Source organism: Lissotriton vulgaris, chromosome 6, assembly GCF_964263255.1.
Source record: "Lissotriton vulgaris chromosome 6, aLisVul1.2, whole genome shotgun sequence".
In the NCBI taxonomy this organism is placed as follows: Eukaryota; Metazoa; Chordata; class Amphibia; order Caudata; family Salamandridae; genus Lissotriton; species Lissotriton vulgaris.
In genome coordinates this window covers 1,548,491,882-1,548,518,630 of record NC_141694.1, presented here as the reverse complement: position 1 = coordinate 1,548,518,630, position 26,749 = coordinate 1,548,491,882, and the positions used below count along the sequence as shown (strand labels likewise).

At 42.7% G+C, this 26,749-nt stretch overlaps 1 protein-coding gene across 1 annotated transcript in view; it reads right to left on the bottom strand.

The window, feature by feature from the left end:
- Positions 1 to 26,749, bottom strand: part of LOC147709124 (uncharacterized) — a 3,078,084-nt gene that overhangs the window by 1,351,633 nt on the left and 1,699,702 nt on the right. The window contains exon 23 of the mRNA XM_086927727.1: positions 6,307 to 6,393. Coding sequence (XP_086783853.1) covers positions 6,307 to 6,393 — 87 coding nt within the window. The remainder of the gene's footprint in view (positions 1 to 6,306; positions 6,394 to 26,749) is intronic.

The following is a 26,749-nucleotide window of genomic DNA, read 5'->3' as shown; positions in this document are numbered from 1 at the left end:
GGCAGGATATTTAGCCATCAGTGAAGATTGAGACATGCTGCAACTCTTTAAATGAAAATTTAGGGCAACATAAAGTGATTGTCTGTGCTCTCATTATAGGTGTTCCGTGGAAATGTGGACAACAACACTCCCTACGTAAATTCGTTCACACCTCCAGTAGAAGCGCAGTACGTACGGCTGTTTTCACAGGTGTGCAGAAGACATTGCACTTTAAGGATGGAGCTACTGGGATGCGAATTGTCAGGCCAGCCTATAACTTTATGATATTAATTTGGAATGGATTGAAAAGACTATATGTGCATATTGCTACAGTATATACAAATGTGCAGAGTGTCGTATGGCATTTACTACTATTCAGAGGGTGGGAAAGGGCTATGACTCTTAAGAGCCGAAGCCTCTTGCTGAACTCAGAATCTCTGGAGTCCACTCACGCCGCAGGTTCTTCCAGGTAATAATGACGCTTTCAGGCAATAGGGGCGTTATTGGTGAGAGAGAAGCATCAGGGCGATTAATGGTGAGAGAGAAGCAGCAGGGCGATTAATGGTGAGAGAGAAGTAGCAGGGCGATTAATGGTGAGAGAGAAGCAGCAGGGCGATTAATGGTGAGAGAGAAGTAGCAGGGCGATTAATGGTGAGAGAGAAGCATCAGGGCGATTAATGGTGAGAGAGAAGTAGCAGGGCCATTAATGGTGAGAGAGAAGCAGCAGGGCCATTAGTGGTGGTGAGAGAGAGGCATCAGGGCAGTTATGGGGAGCGAGAAGCAGGCAGGGCGTGACTAGTGAGTGGGAAAGGTGTTAACAGTAGGAGGTAGACGGGAGAGTTAATGGTAGAAGGAAGACAGGACGTCAGCGGAGAGAGAAGGCGAGGGGGGCACTGTAAGAGGGAGACGGGCATTAATAGAGAAAGGAAGACCGGGCATCAGGCAGGCCCCTGCTATGCTTCATGGAGTGCGGGGCTTCCTGCCCAAGGCCACTGAATATATTTGGAGACATGGGAGAATTGGGGGCTCCTCATCGTGTTCCGGGAGGGGAGTGGGCACAGTTTTTATCACGCCTCTGAGGAGCATTCGTGGTGAGATGGAGACATGGGCCTTAACGGAGAGGGCAGTGGTTTTAGTGATGAGATGGATAGAGTGGTCCATGGAAAGGAGACCTTGTGTCAATGGCAAAGGGAGACGGGCATTAGTTATGGTTATAGGGAGAGCATGCGTTTATTATGCTTTAGGGGAAAAAGGCAGAGGTAACCCTGAAAGTAAGGGGTGACATGGAGGGCTTGGCTTCACAAAGAGTTGAGGAAGGCAGCCAGTAGAGCAATAGGAAGGAAAATCGAGACCTCGCCATAATAAAACCTAAATAAATGTACGAAGAGGAAAACAAGAAAAGAAAAAGGAGCTGGGCTTTTTGGGGTGTGTGGAGAAAAGGGACAGGGCAATGTGGGAGAACGCAGACGAAGCAGTCAGCCACGTTTGTCTTATATAACATGTCCCATACACTGTTTTACACACCTATGATTGCTAGTCTCTGTGTAATGTGTGCGTTATGTACAGTGCTGTTATGTACAGTGGTGTTCATTCAACTTCCTATGCTGCTGGAGTGCATTTGTTTTTTTTGCAACTGATTCTATGTCTTTTAGGGGTGTATCCTCGAAAGTCTCCTGTTAATGTGGCTGACCTGCTTGCTGAAGTGCACTTTATACTTGCTTTTGAGTGACACCAAGTATTGCTGGTTTAATTCGATTCCGTTTGCTGACTTGTGATGCACGGCTTGATGGGTGCATGCGTTTATTTCCCTGTGACTAGTTTATTCTGATATAATTGTCTTATTTGCAATCGTTTTCAGTACACAGTTTGCTCAATCAGTTATGATTTTGTGTGACTACCTGGATTCCTGGAGTGCCTCTGACTTCATTCTGTTTCTTTACTTTTTGTGACTGTTGGTCCTGCGGGGAAACATTTTCAATTTATGTTGTCTTGTTTACTGGAAGCATTGCTTTTATTTTCCTTTAGTGTAATAGGCTGGCTGGTGAAGTGCACTTCCCATAGTGTGCAGTCACTTCAATTTGCCTTTAGGTGACTACCTGGCTTGATGGTGGTGTTCTATTTGATTTCATGTAACTCCTTGTCTTGATGAGTGCATTGGTTTTAGTTTGTTTGAGGTAACTGCTTCACATGCTGGTTTCATCACACAGCTGACACCCACCCTGAGAAAAGCCAGAGCTGCCCTGTAAGTGGTATGAACACCAGTACACTTAGGTTCCTTACAGCTCCTTCACTTGAAGTGGGTTACCACCTACCCGTTACTTTTTGTATCCTGCTCGTACCAAGTCAGATCCGGACCCAGACCAGTCCCCACAGTTGCTCCGGATTAAGGGACATTGTCATGTCATCTCAGGCGCGATGTAAAGATTACCAGTGAGCTGAGGACTCCTTTGGCTCAAGAACCAACTAGCTGGAGACCCTTGTGGTTGTTTAAAGATTTAAGATCAGCCTGTAACTCAGTCTTGAGGCGAGTGGGTAACCTCGATTACAAAGTGGCTGTGCCAGATGTCCCATTATGACCCCTTCAGTCGCAGAGGGCGTAAAACTGGGGGTGCTCAACCCTGCCAAAAAACTGAGGGGTGACCCTAAGAGCACAGCTGCCATCCAATCAGGGGTGGGATGCTTTGGTGTGCTGGTCTGGTTTTCTGGGTGACTGGTTTTCTGACTTATGACTGCGCATTCCTTTCAGTCTGCACTTGCTTCAGTTTACTTTTTGAGTCACTGTCTAGTTTGCTGGATGTATTGCTTTCATTTTTTGACTTGCTTGGTGCTTTTATGTTGGTGCCTGCATGCTGAAGTGTACTCTTCTTCAGTTTAAATGTATGTGACTGGCCTGTTGACTAACACCCTGCTTTCAAAGTGAAGGTTCACAGGTTCACTCTTGCTTTAGTTTACTTTTGTATGGTTGACTGCATGCACTGTTTTGCTGGATGCATTGCTTAAAGTTACTACTTGATGCATTGCTTTCAGTTTGCTTTCAAGTAATTGCCTCTCATTTTCCTAATGCTTTGTGAAGGTTGTTTCCCAACTGCTGTGCAACTTCTTCTACTCTTAGAGCTGAGATTTTCATGAAAGTCTTATAGTCTGAATTTAGCACCTGAGCATAATAGGACGGAATGTATGAAGCTCTGTGGTTATACTGAATAAGCAGCTACCTATGTTATTCCATCTACTAATGTAATAACTGCACTTTCACAATTGCTTTATTAACCTTCCTGCTTTCTCAAATTTGCTTGAAAATGCACGATTTTTCTTCTTTTTTTTCAAAATGTTCTTGGGGGGGGTTATCCCCCCAAACCCCCCTTTTGGGTGTCGGGCTCGCTCGCTGCGCTCGCTCACTACGGTGCAGTATGCAAATCGCTTTGCGCCCCACCACTTTGAAATGTCACCCACCGCCCCTGCTCGTAGGTCTCCTTTGGTCTGCTGTTTAGGTCTTGGTGATAACTGAATTAGTGCATCTTGACTTTCTGTTTTGTACACTTGAACTGTATTGATTGAAATGAGAATTGTAAATACTTAATACATTGGATTGAAGTGTACTGGTGCATATCATATGAATAGTGATTTATAAATACAGCAGACCCATTACCCACCCCATTGGTTTATACATCTTTCCCGGTGGGTGTCGGGTAGATTGTTTGATTGATTGAATGTGAGTGGTATGACTGTGAGATGCTTGAACATTATGAATGATGGTTTGTATGAGGTGTTTTATCCCACTTTAGTGTCCTTCTTTTGATTGTTTCTCTTTATATATTGTGTTGTCTTTTTGAACCCCGTGATTAATTTAAAAGTGTGTTCAAACTAAACTTTTTCAAAATAAATAGCTATTTAGTAGCACACACGTGTATTGAACTGTTGTTTTTACATGTGGAATTCATTTTGTTGAAATCATCCATCAGTATTGGCAATTTCTTCTTGTTGTTATATAAGAGAAGCTACAACACGATGTAGTAAAATAAATAATATATTGTGACTGCAGGTAGTACAGAAGTGCTTCAGGATCATTTGAGGAATTAGTCGCACCACAAATCTGCACCTGATTGATTAGGCTGCAGTCAAAAAGCACCCAAGTAGTGTGGTTTCTTGTATCCTGTGGCATATGCACTGAAGCTAGTAAACACCTCTGAAAAGCCACACTGTAGCTGTTCAACAGAGGCAAAGGGCTCTTTAAATGGGGTCTGCTCTACAAATCTTTCAGAGCCTCCATTATAAGATATTCATAGATGATAACTTGCCGCTCTAAATTTTCACCTTGGTTTCCTGACTACACTTTTATTTTTCAGCCCATAATTTACAATTCTGAAACCTACGCTTTACCAAAAAGTTAGAACTAACTGAAATTATCACACCTCTTAGGGGCTACTTGGCAGTCTCTTTCACAATTTCCTTTTCCCCCTTCCTGGCTGCTATATCTTGTCTGGACGAATGTTGTTTTGATTATGGTTCTGTGCCTGGCGTAAGCAATTTTTCCTGTCTGCCTGGAGCCCAAATTCCCAGGGCTTTAATCTCTTGCAATACTTTCTGTCATCTTTTTCTTTCCTGTAATTTGTTTTTCTTCCCACTACTTGTCTCTTTCATCCGAATAACAGCATTAAGTTACAACATGGTGCCAAGCACATGGGCCCAGAGTTTGCAAATATTGTGGATAGGCAAAGGGCTGGATTTCATCAGTGCTCAGGTTTCGAAATCACGAGATGCATTATGATACGTAAGCAGTGTGGAGGAGCTGTGCTTTGGTCTTTCTGTATACCACACATTACTCTGATTCTGTAGCACAGGGCTGCATTTGTAGTACCCCAGCACTTAGAATGGCTGTTGCTTATTTGACACATTTTTCCTGGCCAATTAATATTTGCATCACAAAGAAATGACCAGGTATATCCGTCAGTACTGGTCAACAGTAATAATCAAGTGTCGACCTGTGAAACTTTATAAGACTCGCTGAGAGGTTGGGCCTGGGTGGTGTTATAACAATACTTCAGTGAAGACCTCACCCTCTGCAGCCACTAAATCCTTTAAGCCCCAGAAGCTAAAGTTAAATACAATACTTTCACACCTGTTTATTTCTTCTGTTGGTTTATGAACAGTGTCCTTATCTGCACACCATTTGTTTTCTCCTGAACTGGCAGGACATTAACACATTGATGTGCCCAGGAGTGTACAGTGATTCTGTGCATTGCTCAGCTTCCTGGCGCATCCTGGATGATGGGGACGAGGGACGGCTGTGCAATGGCATCCATGGTCCTGCTTACTGTATTACCGGCCAGGTAGAGGGGTGGGTGTTCATCCGGGTAACTCATATATCTTTCTACTGACTGGCTGGCCAGGGAGAGGGGTGGGTGTTCATCCGGGAAACTCATACATCTTTCTACTGACTGGCCTCTACTCAAAATCTTACCCTCTCACTTCTCCAGCAGTCTGACCAGGGGGTCCAGATTATCACATAGAGGAGCATCTTTGGTCCAGTCGATAATTAAGCATTCTATGTCCGCTGGGCAGTGCTGATAGCTGATTCTCTGGTCCTTTTGGTAATTCCTCATTTTAAGTCCTCTACACAGTGCTGCTACCTACTTTTCTGGTCTCATCTGTAATTCTTCATTGCAAGCCCTCTAGACAGTGCAGCAGCTGCTTCTCTGGTCCCAGTGGCAATTCTTCATTCTAAGTCCTCTAGGTAGTGCTGCAGTCGTGTCTCTGTTCACACATCCACTGCACTCGAAACCAAAACATATGGGTAAAAGACAATGCCGCACTTAACATTACATTTTAGATGGGTAAAAAGTGAATAAGGTAGATGCTTTTCACCTCAAGGTTCTGATTAATGTCAATTCACCACTAATCGTTTATAGGCTACCGGAATAGCGTGCATCAACAAGCGATAAATAAATACAAACCTTTGTTCTCCTCTATCCTTCTGCTATCATTCCAAATCCAAATAACTGACTAACCTATCCACCACATAAAATGTACTTGCATGTTTCACTATACTAATTCAACACTAATCCTCTATGGGTCCCGGAGTAGCGTGCTACCCACAGAAAAAGCACTTTGACGCCTCGTCGGAGGTAGTAAGCGCTATATAAATGCAATTACAATACAATACAATAGAAAGTTGTCTAGTCACACAAAACACTAAGCGAGAAAAAATCTTAATTATTTACTGTTACCCATTCTTGATTCTATTTTTTTTTTTAAATGTCAGCTTGGGTGTTGCATGTACATATTTTCTTGGACAGTATATCTCATTGCAAATTTGCTATTTGTACTTACCTTGCATGTTGTTTTCTGCATTGAGATCTTTTTCAGGAAGGGTTGTGGGAGTCGTCGAATGATTCTCAGGCTTTGCTGTTTCAGATGATATACAAAATATTAAAACGGTGACTATCTATACTCTTACAAAGCCATATACATTACATTTTCTGAGTATCTAGGACATTTTGAAACATTTAAACATTGTATACTGATCACTCCACTGAAAGATGCAATTATTATTTTTTTATTATTCATTTTGCAAGTTTACAACATACTACTCACAACAGTGCAGGTTTAATATAGTACATTTTGTTTTTTGTTGGTACATTTATACATCACCCCTTAAAAAATGTATCACATTTGCAAGCAGTGCCTTAGTCCAGTTCCAATTGAGAGGGCATCTTCACCTATTATACCTAATATCATACTTAGGCAATCCTGTTTTAGGTTTAAACCTATAATAACTGATAAAACCCCACCTAAAGTGAAATAGCCCTCACCAGGGTAAACATATAAACACTGATCAACACCTGCACAACCACAAACTAAATGCCATTCAATGAAAGAAAACGGAGAGTCACTTTCATTTCAGCCGCGGCCGCTGCAGGTAAGAGTGGTGGGGCTGTGGGAAGAGGTGAGGGGGGATTTCGAGGGACTACTACGAGGGGAATTTATTTATTTATTTAATTTTCCCTTGTAGTCGTCTCTCGAAATTCCCCCTCACCTAGTCCCACTGCCCCACCGCTCTTACCTGCAGCGGCAACAGCAGTTTATTTATTCCTGAAAGGGCCAATGCAAGAAAGACTGAGCTAACATTATTCTGCTTGAGCTTTATTGTTTAGGGATGTCACTTAAATATTGTTTCTTCTTCCCTTTGCTTTTTTCAGTTTCGTAGTCTTTGGTCTAAAGATGCAGGTCTTTTTACACGTTTTAGGTCTTATTTTTAATTATTTTATAAACTGTAGAGAAACAGAAAATATCAAAATCATATTTGATATGTTGCTTATACTTGATTCTTTCACTGACAGGTAAAATAGCTGGTTTAATAAGAGTCCTTCTCAATATTTACCATTACATTAACCCACAGACAGGGAATGGGTGAAACCCTTTGTACATCAACCCACTTTTCTAGTGACTCAGTAGTTATGATGGATTCAACCTAGATCTGTGATTGGGGATGAGTGTCTGAAAAGTTTCAGCGCTCCGTCCATCATCTCCTTGTGTCTGCACAGTTTTAGAAGGGTTAGGAAAAGTCTAGGATGAATATATTTATGATGTAGAGCAAGAGGATGATTTGAAAGCTGATGCTGCAACATCATCAAGACGGTGATTAAAGATCCTTTAGGGGAGGAAATGTTCAGTCCATATGATTTGAGGCATCCGAGAAGAACTGATTGGAGGCTTTAGATCATGTCAGTACATTTATTAAAAAATGGATTAGAAAGACTCTTGAGAGGGAGGTAAGGGATGTTCTAAAGGTGGAATGTTCAAGGCCGCAAACTGAAAATGAAGTATGTTATAGTCCTAATCTTGGCACTTAAATGATTACGTATTTGTTTAAGATGGGAAGAGACCCTCGCAAAGGTCTGGAACATCCTTTAAAACAATGCCAAGATAGGTTTTGGGATATTTTAGGTCCACTTGCAAAAATAATGGATATGGCTGAGGATGCTCATTTTGAATGGAAAACATGTTGATGTGGAACTTAAACGTGGTTGGAGCCAAGGAAATATGGTGTTTCTGGAGAATGCTAATTCCGGTCTGTTGACTGAACGCAGGAAGTCTGTTTTGATGAACATAAACCCAAAATTGGGTAAGATGGCAGACAAGGAGCCCAGTAGTGATGCAAAAGGTTTGCTTTTTGGTGAGGGCATGTTAAGAGTTTGGGCAAACATGTAGCCACATTTCACGCTCTTCATACAGTACAAAATTATATGAGGAGGGTATTTGAAGGTGTTTTTGGAAGGGCCAGCAGATGAGGACCTGAGGGTGGCTGGGGATTTCAAACGTCCCAGTACACCTACATGTACAGAGGAGCAGTAAGAGGTTTCCAGAGTTCCTGTGGATTCTTTCCACAATGGGGACGGTTTAGCAGAGTGCGAAGTAGTCGTCGGGGAAGAGGTCAATCAGCTACCAGTTCCTTCCCTAGCAAAAGCAGGAGGATGTTTACATTTGTTTCTGAGGAATGGAGAAAGGTAACAAAGGACGAAGGGTTCTGAATACGCTCCAGTGGTTCGAGATGGAGTTTGTAGAATTACCAGTTCAGGTGAAAGAGCCAACAGACTTTAAGTTTATCTCAGAATTAAATAAGGGTAGCAGACATAGAAATAGAGGCGATGTTACAGAGAGGTGCAATACTTCTGGTATAGGATCATTTGAAAGGCAATGTAAGCGCCAATGTGAGCGCCAAGAAACCGATGGTGATAGTGCGCGTTATAAATGTTTTTTTTAAAGTTAAAGTTAAAATGTAAGCACTTTGTTTTTAGTGGAGAAAAAGGACAGAGGATGGAGACCAGTAATACGCTTGCCAAGTTCGAATCAGTATTTAATTCACAGAAATTTCAAGATGGAAGGAATCCATCTATTAAGGGACATATTACAGACAAGGGGCTTGATGGTAAATTGGATTTGAGAGATGCTTATTTCACTGTGCCTATGAAAGAAGAAAGTCAGAGATTTCTGTAGTTCAGATGGAAGAACAAGTTCTACCAGTTTTGTGTCTTACTTTTGGCCTGTCTTCAGCACTGTTGAGCTTCACAAATGTGACGGGAGTAATGGTAGCTTTTTTGAGGGAGAGAGGATTCTGTATGATAGTTTATTTAGACAACATGTTGTTGATTTCACAACTAAAAGAGTCGATTCATCTTTTAAACAATCTAGTATTTCTGATAAATAAGGAATAATCAATATTAACTCCATCTCAGAGTATGGAGTTTTTTAGGTTACAAAATAGACCCGATTGGGGAAGTTTTGTTGTTGCCAGAGAAGAAAGTTAGTATGATAAAGAAAGACGTTGTACGAGTGTTACAGAAGGACACATTAATCTTGAGAGATTTGGCAAAGATTTTAGGGTTGTTCATCGTCAAAACATGCGATTTTTCTGGGGCCCTTGCACTACTGGGCTTTACAGAGAGTGAACGCAGATGCCTTAAGAGGAGGTTTATGGTACGGAGACAAAGGAAGCTAAGGAGGAGTTGAGCTGGTTGATGCACAATCTAGAGGCATGGAATTGAAGAGCCATTTTTAGTTGTGTGCCAGATTTTGTATTAGAGACGGATGCCAGTAGATTAGGTTAGGGAGCTTGATTGGGAGCACATCAGAAAGATGATGCTTGGTCAGACCTCAAGAGGGGTCTACACATAAATTGTCAGGAATTTATGGCAGGTTTGTATGTTTTGAGAAGTTTCAGGAAGGTGTTACAGGGTTAGACAGTATTGATAAAGATGGACAATATATCAGCTGTGTCTTTCATAAACAGGTTAGGAGTTTGCAGATCCAAGGGTCTTTTGGACATTGCAAAATAATTCTGGATGTTCTGTCTGGAGCACAGGATATCATTAAGAGAAGAGTATCTTTCGCGGAATATGAATTTGGTGGTAGATTAGAATTTGAGACATGTGAAAGATTACAGCGATTGGATGCTGAAGCAAGAGTATTTCACAAGCATAGATCAGATTGTTGAGCCCTTGGAGGTGGATTTGTTCGCAACAAGGTTAACATACCATATTCACAGGTATTTCAGTTGGTTAGTAGATCCACGTGCGATAGCAATAGATGCTTTTCAACAAAAGTGGACAGAGATGAGGGGGTATGCGTTTCCACCTTTTGCAATGATCCAGTGAGTGCTTCTAAAGGTGAGGAAGGAAGGATGTCAGTTGGTATTGGTAACACCATTTTGGGTGTCTCAGGCATGGTTTCCAGTAGCATGCAAAGTCCTATTGTTGATCTTAGCAGAAGGTTTGTTGTCAAATCAAGAAGGAGAGGAGCATCCTTTGATCCTGAGTAGAGTCTTGAATCTTCTTATCTTAGAAGATCTACAGCATTCAAAGGCCTTCTGCAGGGGGCTGCAGAGTTGTTTGAAAAATTGTGGGCACTGGGCACTAGGAGACGATACAAATGAGTATGGGACTTTTGGGTTTGTTGGTGCGTGGAGAGGAATTTGTATCCGGTGGAGGCATCTGTTGTGGAAATTGCACAATTTTTAGTTGAGCAATTTGAGAAGGGATAAAGCTATCAGAACGATAAATTGTTATAGGTAAACTGTTTCTGATGGGCATGTTTTTGTTGGTGGTAAGTCAGTAGGAAGTAATGTTTTGGTTCGTAGAATTTTGAAGAGCATGAGATTTAAAAGACCTCCATAGACAAGGTATCATGTTTTGTGGGATATAGATTTAGTATTGAAGTTGTGTCTGGAATGGCCAATGAACAAATATTTGAGTACTAAGAATATTTCGGTTACGTTAGCAGCACTGTTTTGTTTGGTGTTATGTAGAAGAGTATCAGATGTTAAATGTCTAGAGGTAAGTAATAAAACATTCAGTCCAGACAGTATTTTTTGAGGTACGAAAAAGATCAAAGATCTTGTAGACTTCGATATTTTATCCAAAATATGAGGAATGTAAGAAGTTATGTGTGGTATAGTGTTCGAAAGAGTATGAATGTAGAGTATTGGAAAATAGAAGCGATTGTATCAGTTGTTAATATCTTTTGTTAAGCCATTCAAGGTGGTAAGTACAGCGACAATTTCAAGATTGGTGAAAATTGCAATGGAGCAAGCTGGAGTGGATGTGAAGTTTAAAGCACATTCTGTAAGGGGTGCAATGGTAAGTAAGGCTTGTTGGTCTGGTGGAAGTCTAGAAAACATTTTGAAAGCAGCTGATTGGTCAAGTGTGGGTACTTTTGTGAAACTTTATCTTAGACCAATTGAACACATGTCAAAGGTAGTGTTGAAGGGCTTTCAACATCCATAATAGTAGAATCCGCTCTTGTAATGAAATATCAATTCTCAGATTAACATGAGAAGAGAACCAGGATTTCATGAAAGACACAAAGGATAACATTATCCCTCCCGCCTCTCCCCCCCAAAAATATATAAAAATGATTTTAAAAAAATAGAAGGAATTAAATTGAAAGAAAGGGACAAAGAGTTTAAATGTAATATTTTGTTAAAGATGCACAATAATGAAGTGAATAAAAGATGGAAATCACAGGTGGAGGAAGAAGAGTCAGTTTCTTCGCAGTTTTGCATTTAAAAGAGGAGGAGTAGCAAATAAAAGAATATGCATAATGTTAGTCTCCGCGTCTTTCATGAAATCCTGATTCTCTTGTCATGTTAACACCTTCCATGCGGACGCGATTCTGCGCCTGTGCGGCAGAATCGCGAGTGGGCGGGTTTATGACGACCCCAAGCCGTCATCAGCACACTAGCACCGTAGTGCATGACGGCTGGGGGCCGTCATCAGCATGGAAGGGGTTAATCTTAGAATCACCATTCACAGTGCATTGGATCCTTCTCTGGTTTTACCAGTGTTATCAATAAGGCCTCCTGGTGCGTTGTGGTAGTGCCTGTGTATAATATGCTTCTACAAACAAAACATGGAGTTATGGTGCTAATAGGTAAAATATGTCTTATACAATTCAAAATAACTAGGTATTCCATTCAACCCTGCTGCCTTGCCGTTCAGGAAGGAACGTATTGCATCTTTCACCTCCTCAAAAGTACAAGGTTGGACTAGAAATTCCCCCTGTTGAGGGGATAGCAATGCTAATGCCACATCATCCAAGTAGGCTGCAATGTCAGTAGCCATAGCAGCTACACACAACCCATATAAGTGGGAGTAGACATGGTTGTGGTATCCCGGTATCTACTCCCATCTCTGGACTGAATCTCCACTATATGCATCGTCATCTTAGATTCTAATGTGTGGCCTGGCCTACCTCCCTCCCCCAAAGGTCCAGGCTGTCCAATGTCTACAAAGGTGTTTCACTTCTTGCTCTGCTGTTTCATTACATTCAGTGACGTGCTCTTTAATTTCTGCTAATATGCTAAAGTCATCGTGCAATTCATAGCTTATCTCCAACTGTTGTAAATTACTCTCTATATTTTTTATTTGAGAGTCAAGGGATATAAGAACACCTGCATGCAGCCCCATACACTCTCCACAAATGGTTATTTTAAAGGCTTTCCACAGTGTCCCCTTCACCTCCACAGAGCCATTATTTTCTTGAAAATATCGTATAATCACTGTTCTTATACTTTCCCTAAAAACAGGGTCCAGTAAAGAGGTGGCCTAAAGTCGCCACTGGAACAGCACATATGCTGGCACAGGGACAACAACATCCAAAAGAACTGGCGCAAGGTCTGACAATGTCCTTGGTGGATGCTTTACTACGGTAGTCCAGGTACATATTCTGTTGTATTACCTGTGCAGACTGATTACACTGCCAGTCCATGGAGGCAGACCAGCCCACCACAGGATCTATATGCATATTAAGACCCCCCAGCCAAGATTACTACTATAGAGTGCATTTCAAACAAAAGCTCCCAGAGTCTGATGTAAAACTCAGGTCATCGATATTGGGGCCATATACATTATTTATAGTCACTTTAGTGCCTCCAAGTACTCCCTGCACTATGACATATCTCCCTTGGTTGTCTATTTCTAAATGCATGAGTACAAATGGGGTGCCCTTTTTAACTAACAATACTACCCTAGAATAGGATGAAAAGGACAAAGCCACCCTTACTGCTGACCATCGTGCACCTATTTTTAGATCAGAAGAAGGCATAAGATGTGTTTCTTGTAGCAGCGCTTTCTTAATATGAATGCGGTCTAAATAAGCCAATATTTGTCTCACTTTCTTGGGGGTTTTGAGCTCTCTCACATTCCAAGTTAGGAACCTAGTTTGGCCCACCCATTGGGGTATGTCAGCAGGTTGCACATGTGGAATTCTTAGTGTACAACTTGTAGAGTGTCTGGGCGTGACATATTTTTCACCTGAGTATCAATGTAATGTGCCTTCCATCAACAATAGTGAAATATACCGTCTACCCACTTCAGCACTTCACCTTTGCTAAAGCCATCCTGAACAAATACAGGAACAGTGTTCCAACAGATAATGTGAAGACAAACATATGCAACTTTAGTTACTTGAATGCTGCACAACAACATGTAGGTTATACCCTCTTGGGGCGACTAGGTGCCAAACTATTGGTAGCCCTAGGTAGATGCTGCGCTACAAGATGTGGGTCATAATATGAGCTCATCATATCAATTTGTAACTTAATACCCAACCACAATTAATTTAACTGCATTCTAACTAGTCACATTCATAGTTCAGGGGTAACCCCGACCCTTGTTGCATTCTCTACGACTTTACTGAACTCCCTCACCCCTACTACCTCCCATGCTCTCAGTCTGCCATACTGTGTGCACTCTTCCGTCATTCTTCTGGGGCGGTGGAGGGAGACCCCATTGGGCTCTTGCGCTGATGCAGTGTCAACCGTAGGAACTCCATTACAGCTCCTGAGATCGTGTAGATTTTCTGGCTCCCACCATAAACCAGACGTGGCTGTGCCGAGTATAACATTGCAAACGTAGGCTGTTTTAGGTTTAAACCTATAATAACTGATAAACACCAAAAGTAAAATAGCCCTCACCAGTGTAAACATTTAAACACTGAAAAAACTCCTTCACAACCACAAACTAAATACCATTCAATGAAAGGAAAAGGAGAGTGAAAGAGTGATTTTTATTTCTTCCTGAAAGGGCCAATACAATGTTACTTTGTTATACAAGGCAGCAGCAAGAAAGGCTGGGCTAACATTATTCTGCTTGAGTTTTGTTATTTAGGGATGTCACTAAAATATTGCTTCTTCTTCCTTTTGCTTTTTTCATTTTTGCGATCTTTGGTCTAAAGATGTATGGCTTTTTTCACATGTTTTAGGTCTTATTTAATTATTTTATAAACTGTAGAGAATCAGGAATATCAAAATCATATTTGATATTTTATCTACGTTTGATTCTTTCACTGATAGCTAAAATGGCAGGTTTCATAGGAAGCTTTCCCAATATGTAGCATCATATTTACCCACAGACAGTGAACCCTTTGATACATCAGCCCCTTTTCTAGCACATCAGTATTGATAGTAGGTGAATTGCTAAACACCCCAAGCTGTAAACATTCAATGCAAGGTGTAGTGACAGGTATATGTGAAAAAAGTGCTGTTACCAAGCATCTGAGATAGTGTTGAAAACATGACACCAGACGTTTTGGAAAACAAAGAACGCAGTGTCACTTGGAATGATGTTGGAAAAACCTTTTACCAAGTTCAACAAAGATTGGAGTGATAATGTTTGTATTTGCAGTAATTCAGCTACTTATATGAAAACGTTTTGTGATGATCTGTCAAAATCGATTCCTGAGCTGAAGTGCTTCCCTGTAAGAGATCTTTGCCACTGGCTAGATGGTATGCTTCAGAGTTAGTGAAGAATTCTATTGACTGTGTAGTCCATTCTGGAGCACTGTTTTATCATGCGCGGGAACTAAAAGTGAAATATCTCTAATTTTGTGCTTTGTGTGGCATCAAAGAGAGTCATCCCAATTGTGTCATTTAGCCGGTGGTTCGCAGTCCTAGAGGCCGTGAATGCCTCATTATCCATGTGGCGACCGTTTACAGAATTTTTGTTTAGTAATAATGCAAAAGGAAAGATATGTGAGGATCCTTGATCGCATATTGATAGTGATGTGAAAAAAATACACTCTACTGAATTCTTAGATTTTTACAGGAAAACATGACTGCTGTTGTGGACATAATCAAAAAACTAGAGTCTGAAAACACCCTTGTCTACCAAGCATTCAGCGTAATTGGTGTAGAAGTGAAAAATCTCCTTGAGACTAGGCTGGGCGACACTATTAGTGACTTTGGCACAGAAACATGTTCCATGTTAGAATTCTTGCCACTTGGTAAGCAAAGAAAAGTTGAGAAGCAATTCAGGAAATGTTATTTTACAGTGCATGAGAAATGGGTTTCAATGATGCATAGAAATGTCCCTTCACCAACCAAGGCATTTGTAGTCAATGAATCCTCACTGAGGTACTTTGCACAAGTTCTAGATCCGTTCCGTAAAGGGGAATTTTCTCATAACTTTGAAAAGTACTGCTTAATTTTTGACTGCCTCAATAACTGTACATATGTTGCAGAACCTGTCCCAGAGAATTGCAAATTTAGGTGCCCCAGTATTGGCATGGACAGCTATGTCAGTGGCCAGAGTTAGCAAATTGTGTTCTGGCTGTTTTTACATTGCCTGTTTCAAGTACCAATGTTGAAAGGGCCTTTTCACAGGTAAATGTTTACACGGGAAGGAAAGAGTGAGAGTGCATAACCAAAGACTAAACAAGTATTGGATGGTATACTACAGTAAGTTTGATTTGTAAAAATATATTTGGACCTTATACAACCTGTAAGCACACTGTCCAACACATGCACAATCAGTGCAGAAAGCAAGCAACAATAAAAGCGAAACATTCCATAAAAAACAGAAAAACACTGTTTCTGTTGTTTTTAGTGGTGTGAAAATGTGTAACCACTGAGAACCACTGTTTTTTAAGGTTATGAAAACACTGAAAAAATCCTACCAGAATTTACTACAAATAGAAACTGAAAACAGGAAAGCAGCACATATACTGCATGCAGCATACGGTATATTTGCTGCTTTCAATTTTTTCTTTATTTAAATTAATTCTCTTCGTGCTGCCTGCACAGCCATTGCAATATTCAGAAAAAAGGCCACATTGTATCTTTGATATTGGATGGACTGTTTTTCCCTGGAGAAACGAAGCACTGTATCACAGTCTCTGTAGTTTAACAGTTTGACTATAATGGGTCTCGTGGTGGATGCGGGAGGCTGGCCTACCCATTATCAGCACAGTCAAGAGCTGCTCCGGATCAAATATTTCTTTCAACATAATCTCGATACAGTCCTTGAGCCGGCCTGTATTTGTGGATTATGGCACTCCGATGATTCTTAGGTTGTTGCACAGTGAGCACGCTTCCAGGTCCTCATTCTATGTTTGGATTACCTCCAGGACTTTTTCCATAATCAAGTACTTACAGGTAACCAACTGCGTTTCATCTCCTACAGTGAAAAGTTGCTGATCTGCCACCGCAATACCCGAGGGCTGCTTATCTAATTTCATAGCCATGTGGTCCATTCTTAGATTGAGTATGTCTATCTTGCCATCTATTGATTGAAAACTTTGTTGCATAGCTAGAAGCGTAGAATCAAGTGCTGAGGCCTCTGTAGTTTGAGTCTCCTGCTCTGAGTCCAAGTGCGCATGCTACTGCATCCCCAGAACATACATTCTTTCAAATGCAAGTCGTGACTGCTGTAAATCTGGTTTCCCCATATCTGCACCCTTTTGCCTCCTAATGCTTGGGTTAGTGTGGGGCAATATTTAGTGAGGGTGCAGCCAAGCAACAGTTCTTCACAGATTGGGCAACAGCATCTAAATCATAGAAGACCGGTCACTACAGATAAAACAAGCATTTGCAACGCAATAGGTCTCGCATTAATTAAGTTTGAGCTATTGGCATTGCTAAAAATTGCAACACCAATTGCAACAAAAGTCTATAAATTGTAGGCCCAAAAAAGTGTATTTATTTTTGTAGCAATGGTGGCATGCTGCGCTTCAGATGAATATGTTTAAAAGTAAAGTGCGCCATACTTGCTACAATAGTTAATTGTGGATGTGTTAACAATTGATGTGTGCACTGATGGCTGGTGGTGTGTGTGCCTGTAGAGATTGTGCACTGATGGCTGGTGGTGAGTGTGCCTGGTGGAAGTGTGCACTGCTGGCTGGTGGTGTGTGTGCCTGGTGGAAGCGTGCACTGAAGGCGGGTGGGTGTGTGTGTGCCTGGTGAAAGCGTGCACTGATGGCTGGCTGGTGGTGTGTGTGTGCCTGGTGAAAGCGTGCACTGACGGTGGTGGTGTTTGTGCCCGGTGAAAGCGTGCACTGATGGTGTCTGTGTCTGGTGAAAGTGTGCACTGACGGTGTGGTTGTGTGTGTGGTTGTGTGTGTGTGGTTGTGTGTGTGTGGTTGTTTGTGTGGTTTTATGTGTGGCTGTGTGTGTGGCTGTGGATGTGTGGTTGTGTGTGTGGTTGTGGTTGTGTGTGTGCTTGTGCTTGTGTGTGTGGTTGTGTGTGGTTGGTTGTGTGTGTGGTTGTGTGTGATTGTGTGTGTGTGTGTAGTTGTGTGTGTGTGGTTGTGTTTGTGGTTGTGTGTGTATGTGGTTGTGTGTGTGGTTGGGTGTGGTTGGTTGTGTGTGTTTGTGTGTGTGTGTGTGGTTGTGTGTGTGTGTATGGTTGTGTGTGTACAAGCCACATTGTTCACACTGAGCTCTGTATCTAAAGGTCATGCAATTTGTACATGCAATTTTGAAAGTATTGAATCTCCGAGAGCAGCACCCACTTTTTTTTAAGAAACCTGCTTTCAAGACAACACATATATTCTTTAAAAAGTAAAGGAGGCCCTCCCTTTGAAGGGAAAAACAATATCATTCTGTTTTGAAATGAGTGAAGGAAATGCACAATTAGTTAACAACAAACAGGGCGCCCAAAGGAACGGCCAAGAGACTGTCTCTAAGTTAACACCCGCAATAACCTCCGAGAAAGGGACTTGTCTAGAAGAAGCATTGTGGACACAGCCTAGGAAAATAAATGTGATTACCTTAATATTGTCTCACTTTAATATGTGTTGGGGGAAACTGATGGTCTGGACTTTGCTTCACAGCAACAAACTACAACCGTAAGTGCAAATCCAATGGGAAAGAAAGATTTGCGGAAACTTTTGGTTTCATCGTTCATGCCATCCCAGTGTTCTCAAAGCACCAGTTATTTTCTCATGGCACTTAAGTTAGGAAGATTAAGTCCCAAACATGTTGTATTCCTTTTTAAAGTCCTAAAGTTTTAATCAGTAAGAGCCACGTGGAGAAACACGTGTATAATTGATATGTCATATACACAAAAAACTCTGTTGTGTAGGTCTTTTTCTCTGCTTATAGAGGCCCTACGTAGTGAGCACACAGTTAATCAGAAACTTCGGACACGTTTTTCAGTGGGGTCAAGAGAATTCGAAAGAAATGGCTTTCATAAAAATTAAAAAAAGACGGCTTGTACATGAGAGAGTACAATGAGAGACGTGTGGTGAGTTGCAGAGATGGTCAGGAAAGGGGTCACTTCACTTGTGTGATATACACAGGGCAACAGCGCTAGGAAGGGGGCGGAGTGAGGTGATGCTGAGGTGGCCAGGGAGAAGGTATGGAGGTACAAAGATCGAGCGCATGGGAAGGGCTGCTGTGACAAGGTGTAGATGCTGCGTGGGAAGGGGACAGGTGTCGTAATTTGACAATGACTGGGTTAGCGTTAAGCTTTGCTACACGTTATTTCCCTTATCTTGGCCTTACTCGAAAACGCCATTTTGTATGTTACGGCGGCCATTTTAGAGAACGAGCTGCCTCGTGGTCAGCATGCCCTTTAGTCCTTTGTCCGTGCCACTGACCACTTGAGTTTGCCCAGCAACAGGCTATTTTTAGTAACGGTCAAGCCCGCACATGCGCAGTTCCAACTGACCAGTCATCACTTAGGAATGTTTCGCCAAACTGACCAGTGGTGTTGTAACCCCTCCCATGAGTTGGCTGTGTTCCAAAATTGACCATATATGTACCGAAACCTCTGTAACCATGTACCGCCCATCTTTTAATGTCTGTAAAATTGTATAAAAGAAGGGTGCTGTAGGAATGTACCACTACCCCACGGGGTCTTAATAAACTTGTCTTTTACATTTTCTAGTTTCCGTGCCAACAGTTCTTATGGTATAGCCTGTATTCTGCGGAGTATGTAGGCCCGGAGAACCCAATACCACAAATTGGCGACCACGAAGGGACTCATCGGCGACTCGGATGCCCGAAGGAGAGGTCGTGACGAAGGATTGGAAACTTGCCATGGACACGTACGCTGCCACTGAGTGACCCGAGTCTTGGCACCCACGGTGTTTTCTTCCCTTCCTTCTGATCTGACCTTCCAGGTGGCGCCGGTCCCCGACTGAGATCCTGCTCGTCTGCGTTGCTGTACAGTGCCTGTTTGGCGGATTCGATCAAAGACCTTGGCAGTTGGAACATGGATATTTGAGATTTGGGTAAGAATTGTGATTGGTAAGGTAGTCTGCGGACGCTTACCGTGGTTCTATGAATATGACTATGATTTGAGTTAGCTAACATTTGAGTTTGTGAATTTGAACACATATGTGTAGTGCACTTCACATAGGCAGGCATGTAGAGATGTTTCTCTAACCTTGTTCGTACTTTGAGCGGCACATTTGTGTGAAGTATAGTAAGTGCCTTTTTACGGTATCACGTTTCCGTGGTACTTCTTGAACATGCCTGTTTTAAGCACACTCCGAGGGATGTGCTGTCTTGGAAATGGTACCACATACAGATTAAACGAATCTCAGCCGGCTCCCCCAGAGGGGACCCCTAATCGTGAAATGTATATAAAGTTTGGCCTTCCCCCTATACTGTACAGTAAATTATGGAACAAATACACCAAGTCTGATCCCGAGTTGCAATGGCCACTACATGGGTCGTTTGATTTACGAAAGGTTCCGTTTGTGGAGCAATGTTTGTTTCAGCGCAGGTCTAGACAGGATATGTTTGATTGTGTGCGAATGTGGGAGAAAGCAGTACGTGAACGTATGAAGCGTGAGATTGCCTTGGCGGAAAAAGAGCAGCGCAAGGCTACTCGAGATAAAACTTTACAGCTGGAGGAAAAGGAGTTACAGGAAAAGAAAGAGAGGGAGGCACGGGAACGTAATTTGCAAACGTCCGGTCAATTTCCTATTCGACGTCCGCTTTATCCTGTCCTTACTAATGAAGTTGATGATTTTTCATTATTAGATCGGTCTCCGCCTCCGTATGTTCAGCCTACGGCCCCGACCGAGGACTCCGGTGATGGAGGTCGGGATAGGACGAGTACGAGGTTAACTGCTGAGAGAGCTTCGGAATTACGTGGTTTTGCCAGAAAATTGAATTTGAATAGAATTACTATGTCAGAACTTAATGCTGAAAGGAATAAGTGGTCGGAACGGGAACAGTTGTGTTTTTTAAGTACTTTTGCAGATGAAGTTATTGAGCGATTTCGTAATAATTCAGAAGACTTAGAACCTAAGGATGTATCAGTCCATCATGAGCATATGCGTAAAGGTTTATTTGATATTTCAGATGCGGATACCTTTTTCCTACGATTGGTCCAGTTACGGGATGAGGCATCCAGATTGCGGGAAGCACGAAAAGCCGCGGAGAAGTCCTTGCCAGGGTCGACGGAGATAACCAAAGAGTGTTCTATCTTTGGAGCAGATAAGAGTTCTAAAGTGCATGTTATGCCTATGCTTGAAGCTGCACCTTTGTATGTTCCCCCTGAAGGGCAAGGTACAGATGATGATAAAACGTCAGTAGATGCAAAAGGGTATTTTATATATAATTGGGTGTATACGCCTTGGAATAGAGCGGATGTTATGGCATTGAAAAATGCTTTACCTGATCCCCGTAAAAATCCGGCAGCTTTCTATGAAGGAGTAGAGGGGGCTATTTCTTCTTGTGTTATGACGCTTGTTGATATAGATCTTTTCTTTGGATTAATTCTCCCCCCTGATATGTGGAGAGCGATTCGTAAGTTTGATGATCAAACAATGTTCGGAGCAACTTGGAAAGATATAAGCCAAGCTGATTTAGACAGGGAGCCTGCATGCAAACCTTGTCAGTTGATTTTAGACCTTCCAACAGCTATTTTGAATAAATTGAAAACGCTTGTTCCCCCTAAAAAGATTGATTGGACTATGTTAGCATCGTGTAAACAGAAACAAGATGAGTCGGTTTCTGACTTCTTCACACGTTTTGAAGAAGCGTTTCATGATTACAGTGGACAATCGTTAACAGATGATACGGGTAGGCATCTGTTTGTTGATAAGTATGTGTCTAATCTCCTACCGGAGATTGCAAAGTGGTTGAAAACAAGTGAAAGTTCCTGGACCACAGCGACCCCTGCGTCTTTGTTAACTATGGCTCAGTATTATGAGCGGCAGGAATTAGAGGCTAAAGAAAGTGTTGATAAGAAAGCGAAGGAGTTGAAGATGAAGGTGATGTTGGCACAGGTTCGCGGTGCGCAATCTAGAGGGAATGACAGAGGCAGGCGAGGAGGGGGTAATGCGCCGTATGGTCGTACGGATATCGCTGAGGACCAATGCGCATATTGTAAAGAGCTTGGGCATTGGGCTGAAGATTGTCCGGTGCTTCGTGAGCAACGTAGTCAGCGTGGTCGAGGAGGTGGAAGGTCACGGAATAGTTATTCGGGAGCGAGGGGTGGTGGAGGTGATCGTGGTAGGTTTGAAGCGAGGGGTCGTGGTCAAGACGAACAAAACACTTTTGATCGGCGAAATCAGTATCAGATATCGGAGGGTGAGAACGTGGAGAGTCAGGATTATGTGCATGCATAGGATTGCGTAGGATGGGGTGTGGAATCGGTTGAAGTGCCAGTAGATCAAAGAGGTCCATATGTATCAGCGGGCATTTTGGGTTCTACTGATCAGTTTTTAGTTGACACAGAAGCTACTCGTAGTGCTTTGTCTAAAAACTTGGTTCCAAGGGCTCCCCTGTCTGGCGAAACGATAACATGTATAGGGTTCGATGGCACACCCTCTCCAAGCCCATTATCACAACCTCTTGCATTTTGTATTGACAAATTTTTTAGTTTTTGTCCATTTTTGTTGTCGCCCCACACTCCAGACAATATTATGGGCATTGATTTGCTCAAAAATTTTCGAGCAACGATACGCTGCGCTCCTGAAGGAGTGCGGGTTATTTTGAATGACAATTACCCAGATTCAGGCAGATTCTGTACCATGCAAGAAATTGAAGCATTAGCCTCTCTCCCACACACGTTATGGGCGACCTCAGATACGGATGTGGGACAGATGCTTATCCCGCCTATTCGAATTACTGTTAAGGAGGGAGTATCTTTGCCACGTGTACCGCAGTACAAGATATCCAGGGAAGGTGAAATTGCCCTGACACACATCGTTCAGGATTTGATTATTGCAGGAGTAGTGGAGGAAGTTCCTTACAATGTCTGTAACAGCCCTATTCTTCCGATCCTTAAGAAAGACACTGACGACAAAGTCTATCGATTTATTATTGACTTGAGAGAAATAAACAAAATTGTCATTCCCCAGTACCCGGTGGTGTCTGACATCACAACATTACTTACTTTGGTCCCCCCCACTGCAACGACTTTTTCTGTTATTGACCTTAAAAATGCGTTCTTTTCCATTCCCATCCATCCTGACAGCAGATACCTATTTGGCTTCACGTTAAATAATAAATCGTATAGATTTTGTCGTGTTCCTCAAGGTTACACAGAGAGCCCTAGCATTTATAGCCAGGCTTTACAAAGACAGCTCGATTCATTTGAATTGCAATCTGGAGTAGCCCTTATTCAATATGTTGAGGATCTCTTATTGGCCGTAGACACCTATGCACAATGTGAGGAGAGTACTCTTGCTTTGCTCTCCTTTCTTGCTCAGAACAATCACAAAGTTTCTAGGAAGAAATTGCAATATTGTAGACCAAAGGTGACCTACCTCGGTCATCTTTTGTCTAAGGAGGGGCGTGCATTAACATCTGATCGAATTCAAGCAATTTTAGATACACCAGTCCCCCGCACTCAGAGAGATGTTCGTGTCTTTATAGGTTTAACGTCTTTTTGTAGACAATGGATAAATGGGTTTTCGCACATTATAAAACCTTTGTTAGCGTTATTGTCCAAAACTACACCAATGCCTCTTGAATGGACAGACGAATGTCAAAATGCTTTTGAACAATTGAGACAGGCTCTTTGCTCTGCACCCGTGTTAGGTACACCAGATTATACAAAGATTTTCACGTTGTACGTGCACGAGAAAGATGGGTGCGCGTTATCAGTGTTAGTGCAGACACACGGGGATAAGCAGAGGCCATGTGCGTACTTCTCAGCCATTCTTGATCCTGTAGCACGAGGGTTACCTGGGTGTTTCCGAGCAGTTGCAGCAACAGCAGTAGCTATACGGCAGAGTGAGGGAATAGTTTTGTCGCACAAACTGTTGGTGTTAGTTCCCCATGCAGTGGACGCACTGTTAAATCAAACAAAAACACAGTATCTTACGAGCGCACGTTTAACAGGATATGAGCTCACACTTCTGGTGCCACATATCACACTGAAAGGATGCGCTACCCTGAACCCTGCCACTTTATTGCCATATCCGGTTGCTGAGGGCCAAGAGGAAGAACACCATGATTGTGTTTTCCTGACCGAAGAACAAACAAAGGGTCGTGTCGACTTACAGGATACGCCACTTCCAGATGTGGATGGGGAACTGTGGGTTGATGGATCGTGTTTGAGGCTGCCAGATGGCACAACTTCTGCAGCATATGCGATCACGACACTTAAGACAGTGGTAGAAACAGCACGAATACCACAGAAATCGGCCCAAGCAGCGGAGCTAATAGCTTTGACAAGAGCCTGCGAATTGAGTGCTGGCTTATGTGTGAACATCTACACAGACAGCCGGTACGCCTTTGGAGTAGCGCATGACTTTGGCCTACTCTGGAGAGAGCGTGGGTTTTTGACTTCGCATGGAGTACACATTATGCACGGAGAGCTAGTGCGTGATCTCCTAAACGCGTTACTTTGTCCAAAGAAAGTGGCGATAATCAAATGCAGTGCACATAAAAAGGTCACTGACAAAGTGGGACAAGGTAATGCTTTTGCAGACAGTATAGCAAGACAAACGGCTATGTCACGAAATGACTCCCCCATGTATGTAGTGAAATCGCAGGCTGAGCGATGGCATGATGCTAGAGCAGAGATATTAGATATTCAAAAATGAGCGACTGAAGCAGAACTTGCAACTTGGGCAGCAGAGGGAGTACTGGATGACGAGGGTTGTTGGAGAAGCAAAGATATGGAACGATGGAAATTGCCTGCAGCTTACTTGCAAGCGATGGTCCAGATGACACATGGATTGGCACATGTTGGAGCTCTTGCAATTACTCGATTGCTAACGCGAGTTTGGGAGCATCCTGAGATTGCCAATACGGCCAAGAGAGTAGTGCAGACCTGTTTGATATGTTTACAGCACAATCCGGCAAAAGGGACGCATACTCCGAAAGGAGGGTTCGTTCCACCTTCTGCACCATTCGAGGTACTACAAATGGAGTACATCCAGCTTGAGCGTTGCAATAACCTTAAGTATGTCCTAGTGGTGGTGTGTGCCTTTAGCAAATGGGTTGAGGCCTTCCCCACGAAGGATAATACAGCTTTGACAACAGCTAAGGTTTTGTTCAAAGAGTACTTCCCTCGATATGGCGTTTGCAAATTTTTGTGGAGCGACAATGGTCCCCATTTTGTTGGGAAAATTGTGGAGTACGTGTTGAAGGGATTGGGGATTCAGTAAAAGTTTCATGCTGTGTTCCATCCTCAGTCCGCAGGTCTTGTTGAACGGTACAATGCTACTTTGAAACTAAAGTTGGCTAAGATTGTGGCATCCACGTCTTTAAAGTGGCCGGATGCCTTGCCTTTAGCATTACTCTCTATCAGATCAGTGCCCCATTCTCAAACTGGCCTCACACCTTATGAAGTGGTGTTTGGAAGGCCGATGAACATATGGGGAGCTCCTAAGCCTCGATTGTTACATGATGTGCCTTGTGTAATGATGAACAATTATTTGGCACGATTAACAAATGATTTACTTTCTGTTCATCAACAGGTTCGAGAAGCGCTCCCTGACAACTCCATTGGAGAGGCTCACAATCTTCGTCCCGGGGACCACGTGATGATTAAGTCCTTCGAGAGAACAAGCAGCTTGGAGCCGAGGTGGCGTGGCCCCGAGCAGGTATTGCTTGCAACTCGTACGGCTGTGCGAGTGACCAACAGGAAGAGGTGGGTGCACTCTACTCACTGCCGCCGTGTCTCTCCGGACCTGGTGAATCCTACTGTGCTATCCGACTACAGAGATATCTTGGACGAGGAAAAGAGCCCAGCTGTGACGTCTGCCGAATCGGAGGGAGCCTTCCCGGACCACACTGTTTCTGGGCGACAAAGATATAATCTGCGACCACGATAAGAGGAATTTTTTTTTTTTTGTGCGAGACTGGTTGAGTTACCGTTCTGGGGTTTGTGAAACGGAAGCCGGGAATCTCAAGGGGGGGGGGGATCAGTTCTGCCAAGAGTAGCGACACCCGTCTTGACCCCGGAGAAGAAAACAACGGCTACCTCGGAGCTCAGCACTCATATTTTTATTTTTTTAGTTGTATATTTGAGACATTGTGAACTTTTTGAACTATGGCGTCTTCTGCAGCACGAGACAAAAGAATCCTTGGTGCTGTATTGTTTGTGTTGACAATTGTGGTGATAGCTGTGATAGCCTGGGTAGTAGAACTTGTGGTACCTGTACGAGAACATTTGCTGCCGACTACCCCGGCTCCATCTGAACATTTTCATTTCACCTTACCATATCATGAAGAACGGCACCGACAGACTTACTTGAACAATAGCTTCATTCAAATCTTGCATCACACCCATAATATGACGAACACTTCTAACTGTTGGGTATGTGGGATGTTGCCTGGGCATCAGAAGAAAGGAGGCACACCGCTTATCCCACTCCCGTTTTCCCACAATGGGTCTTGCAATGCCTGGTACACTCTTCTGTTCACTTTGCGCTGGCCAACAAAAGGGGGCCTACTCTTCCTACAATGATCGGGACGGCTATCCACAAGCTGAGGGTACTCGGTTCGAATGGGAGGAGTACCGCCCCGATAATGTATCTGCACCACGAATTTACAGCAACCAACGAAATATTAACATGTCCAATTCTCATGTTATTAATGTCATTGATACAAAGGCCGACCTCTGTATACGCAATAAAGGTACAATTCCAGTTGGCAGAAGTGAATGTAACACAACACTTACCTTTGACAGCCCGAATGGAATTTCATTTGTAGCCTCCCGAAATACATACTTCATATGTGGCAATAAAGGTTATCATCGTCTCCCGTTAGGATGGTTAGGAACATGTTACATCTCTTTTGTATTGCCCCCTGTATTCATTGCCCCGCCAATGTATCATAACAATTATGTTTTGTACCACGATTTTGTATTGAACAGAGTCAAACGAGCAGTGGTCCTTGAAGACATAGACCAGACTGATACCGCACTGCAACAATATGTAGATTTTAATTTGGGTTTGTTTTCTTTTGTGGGAGCTGCTCTGAACAGTCGGAAAATACGACGACTAACTCGTGTTGTTGAAGCTGTTGCCAATGATACCGCGTTTGCATTGGGGAATATAACTGAAGAACTTCAAATATCTA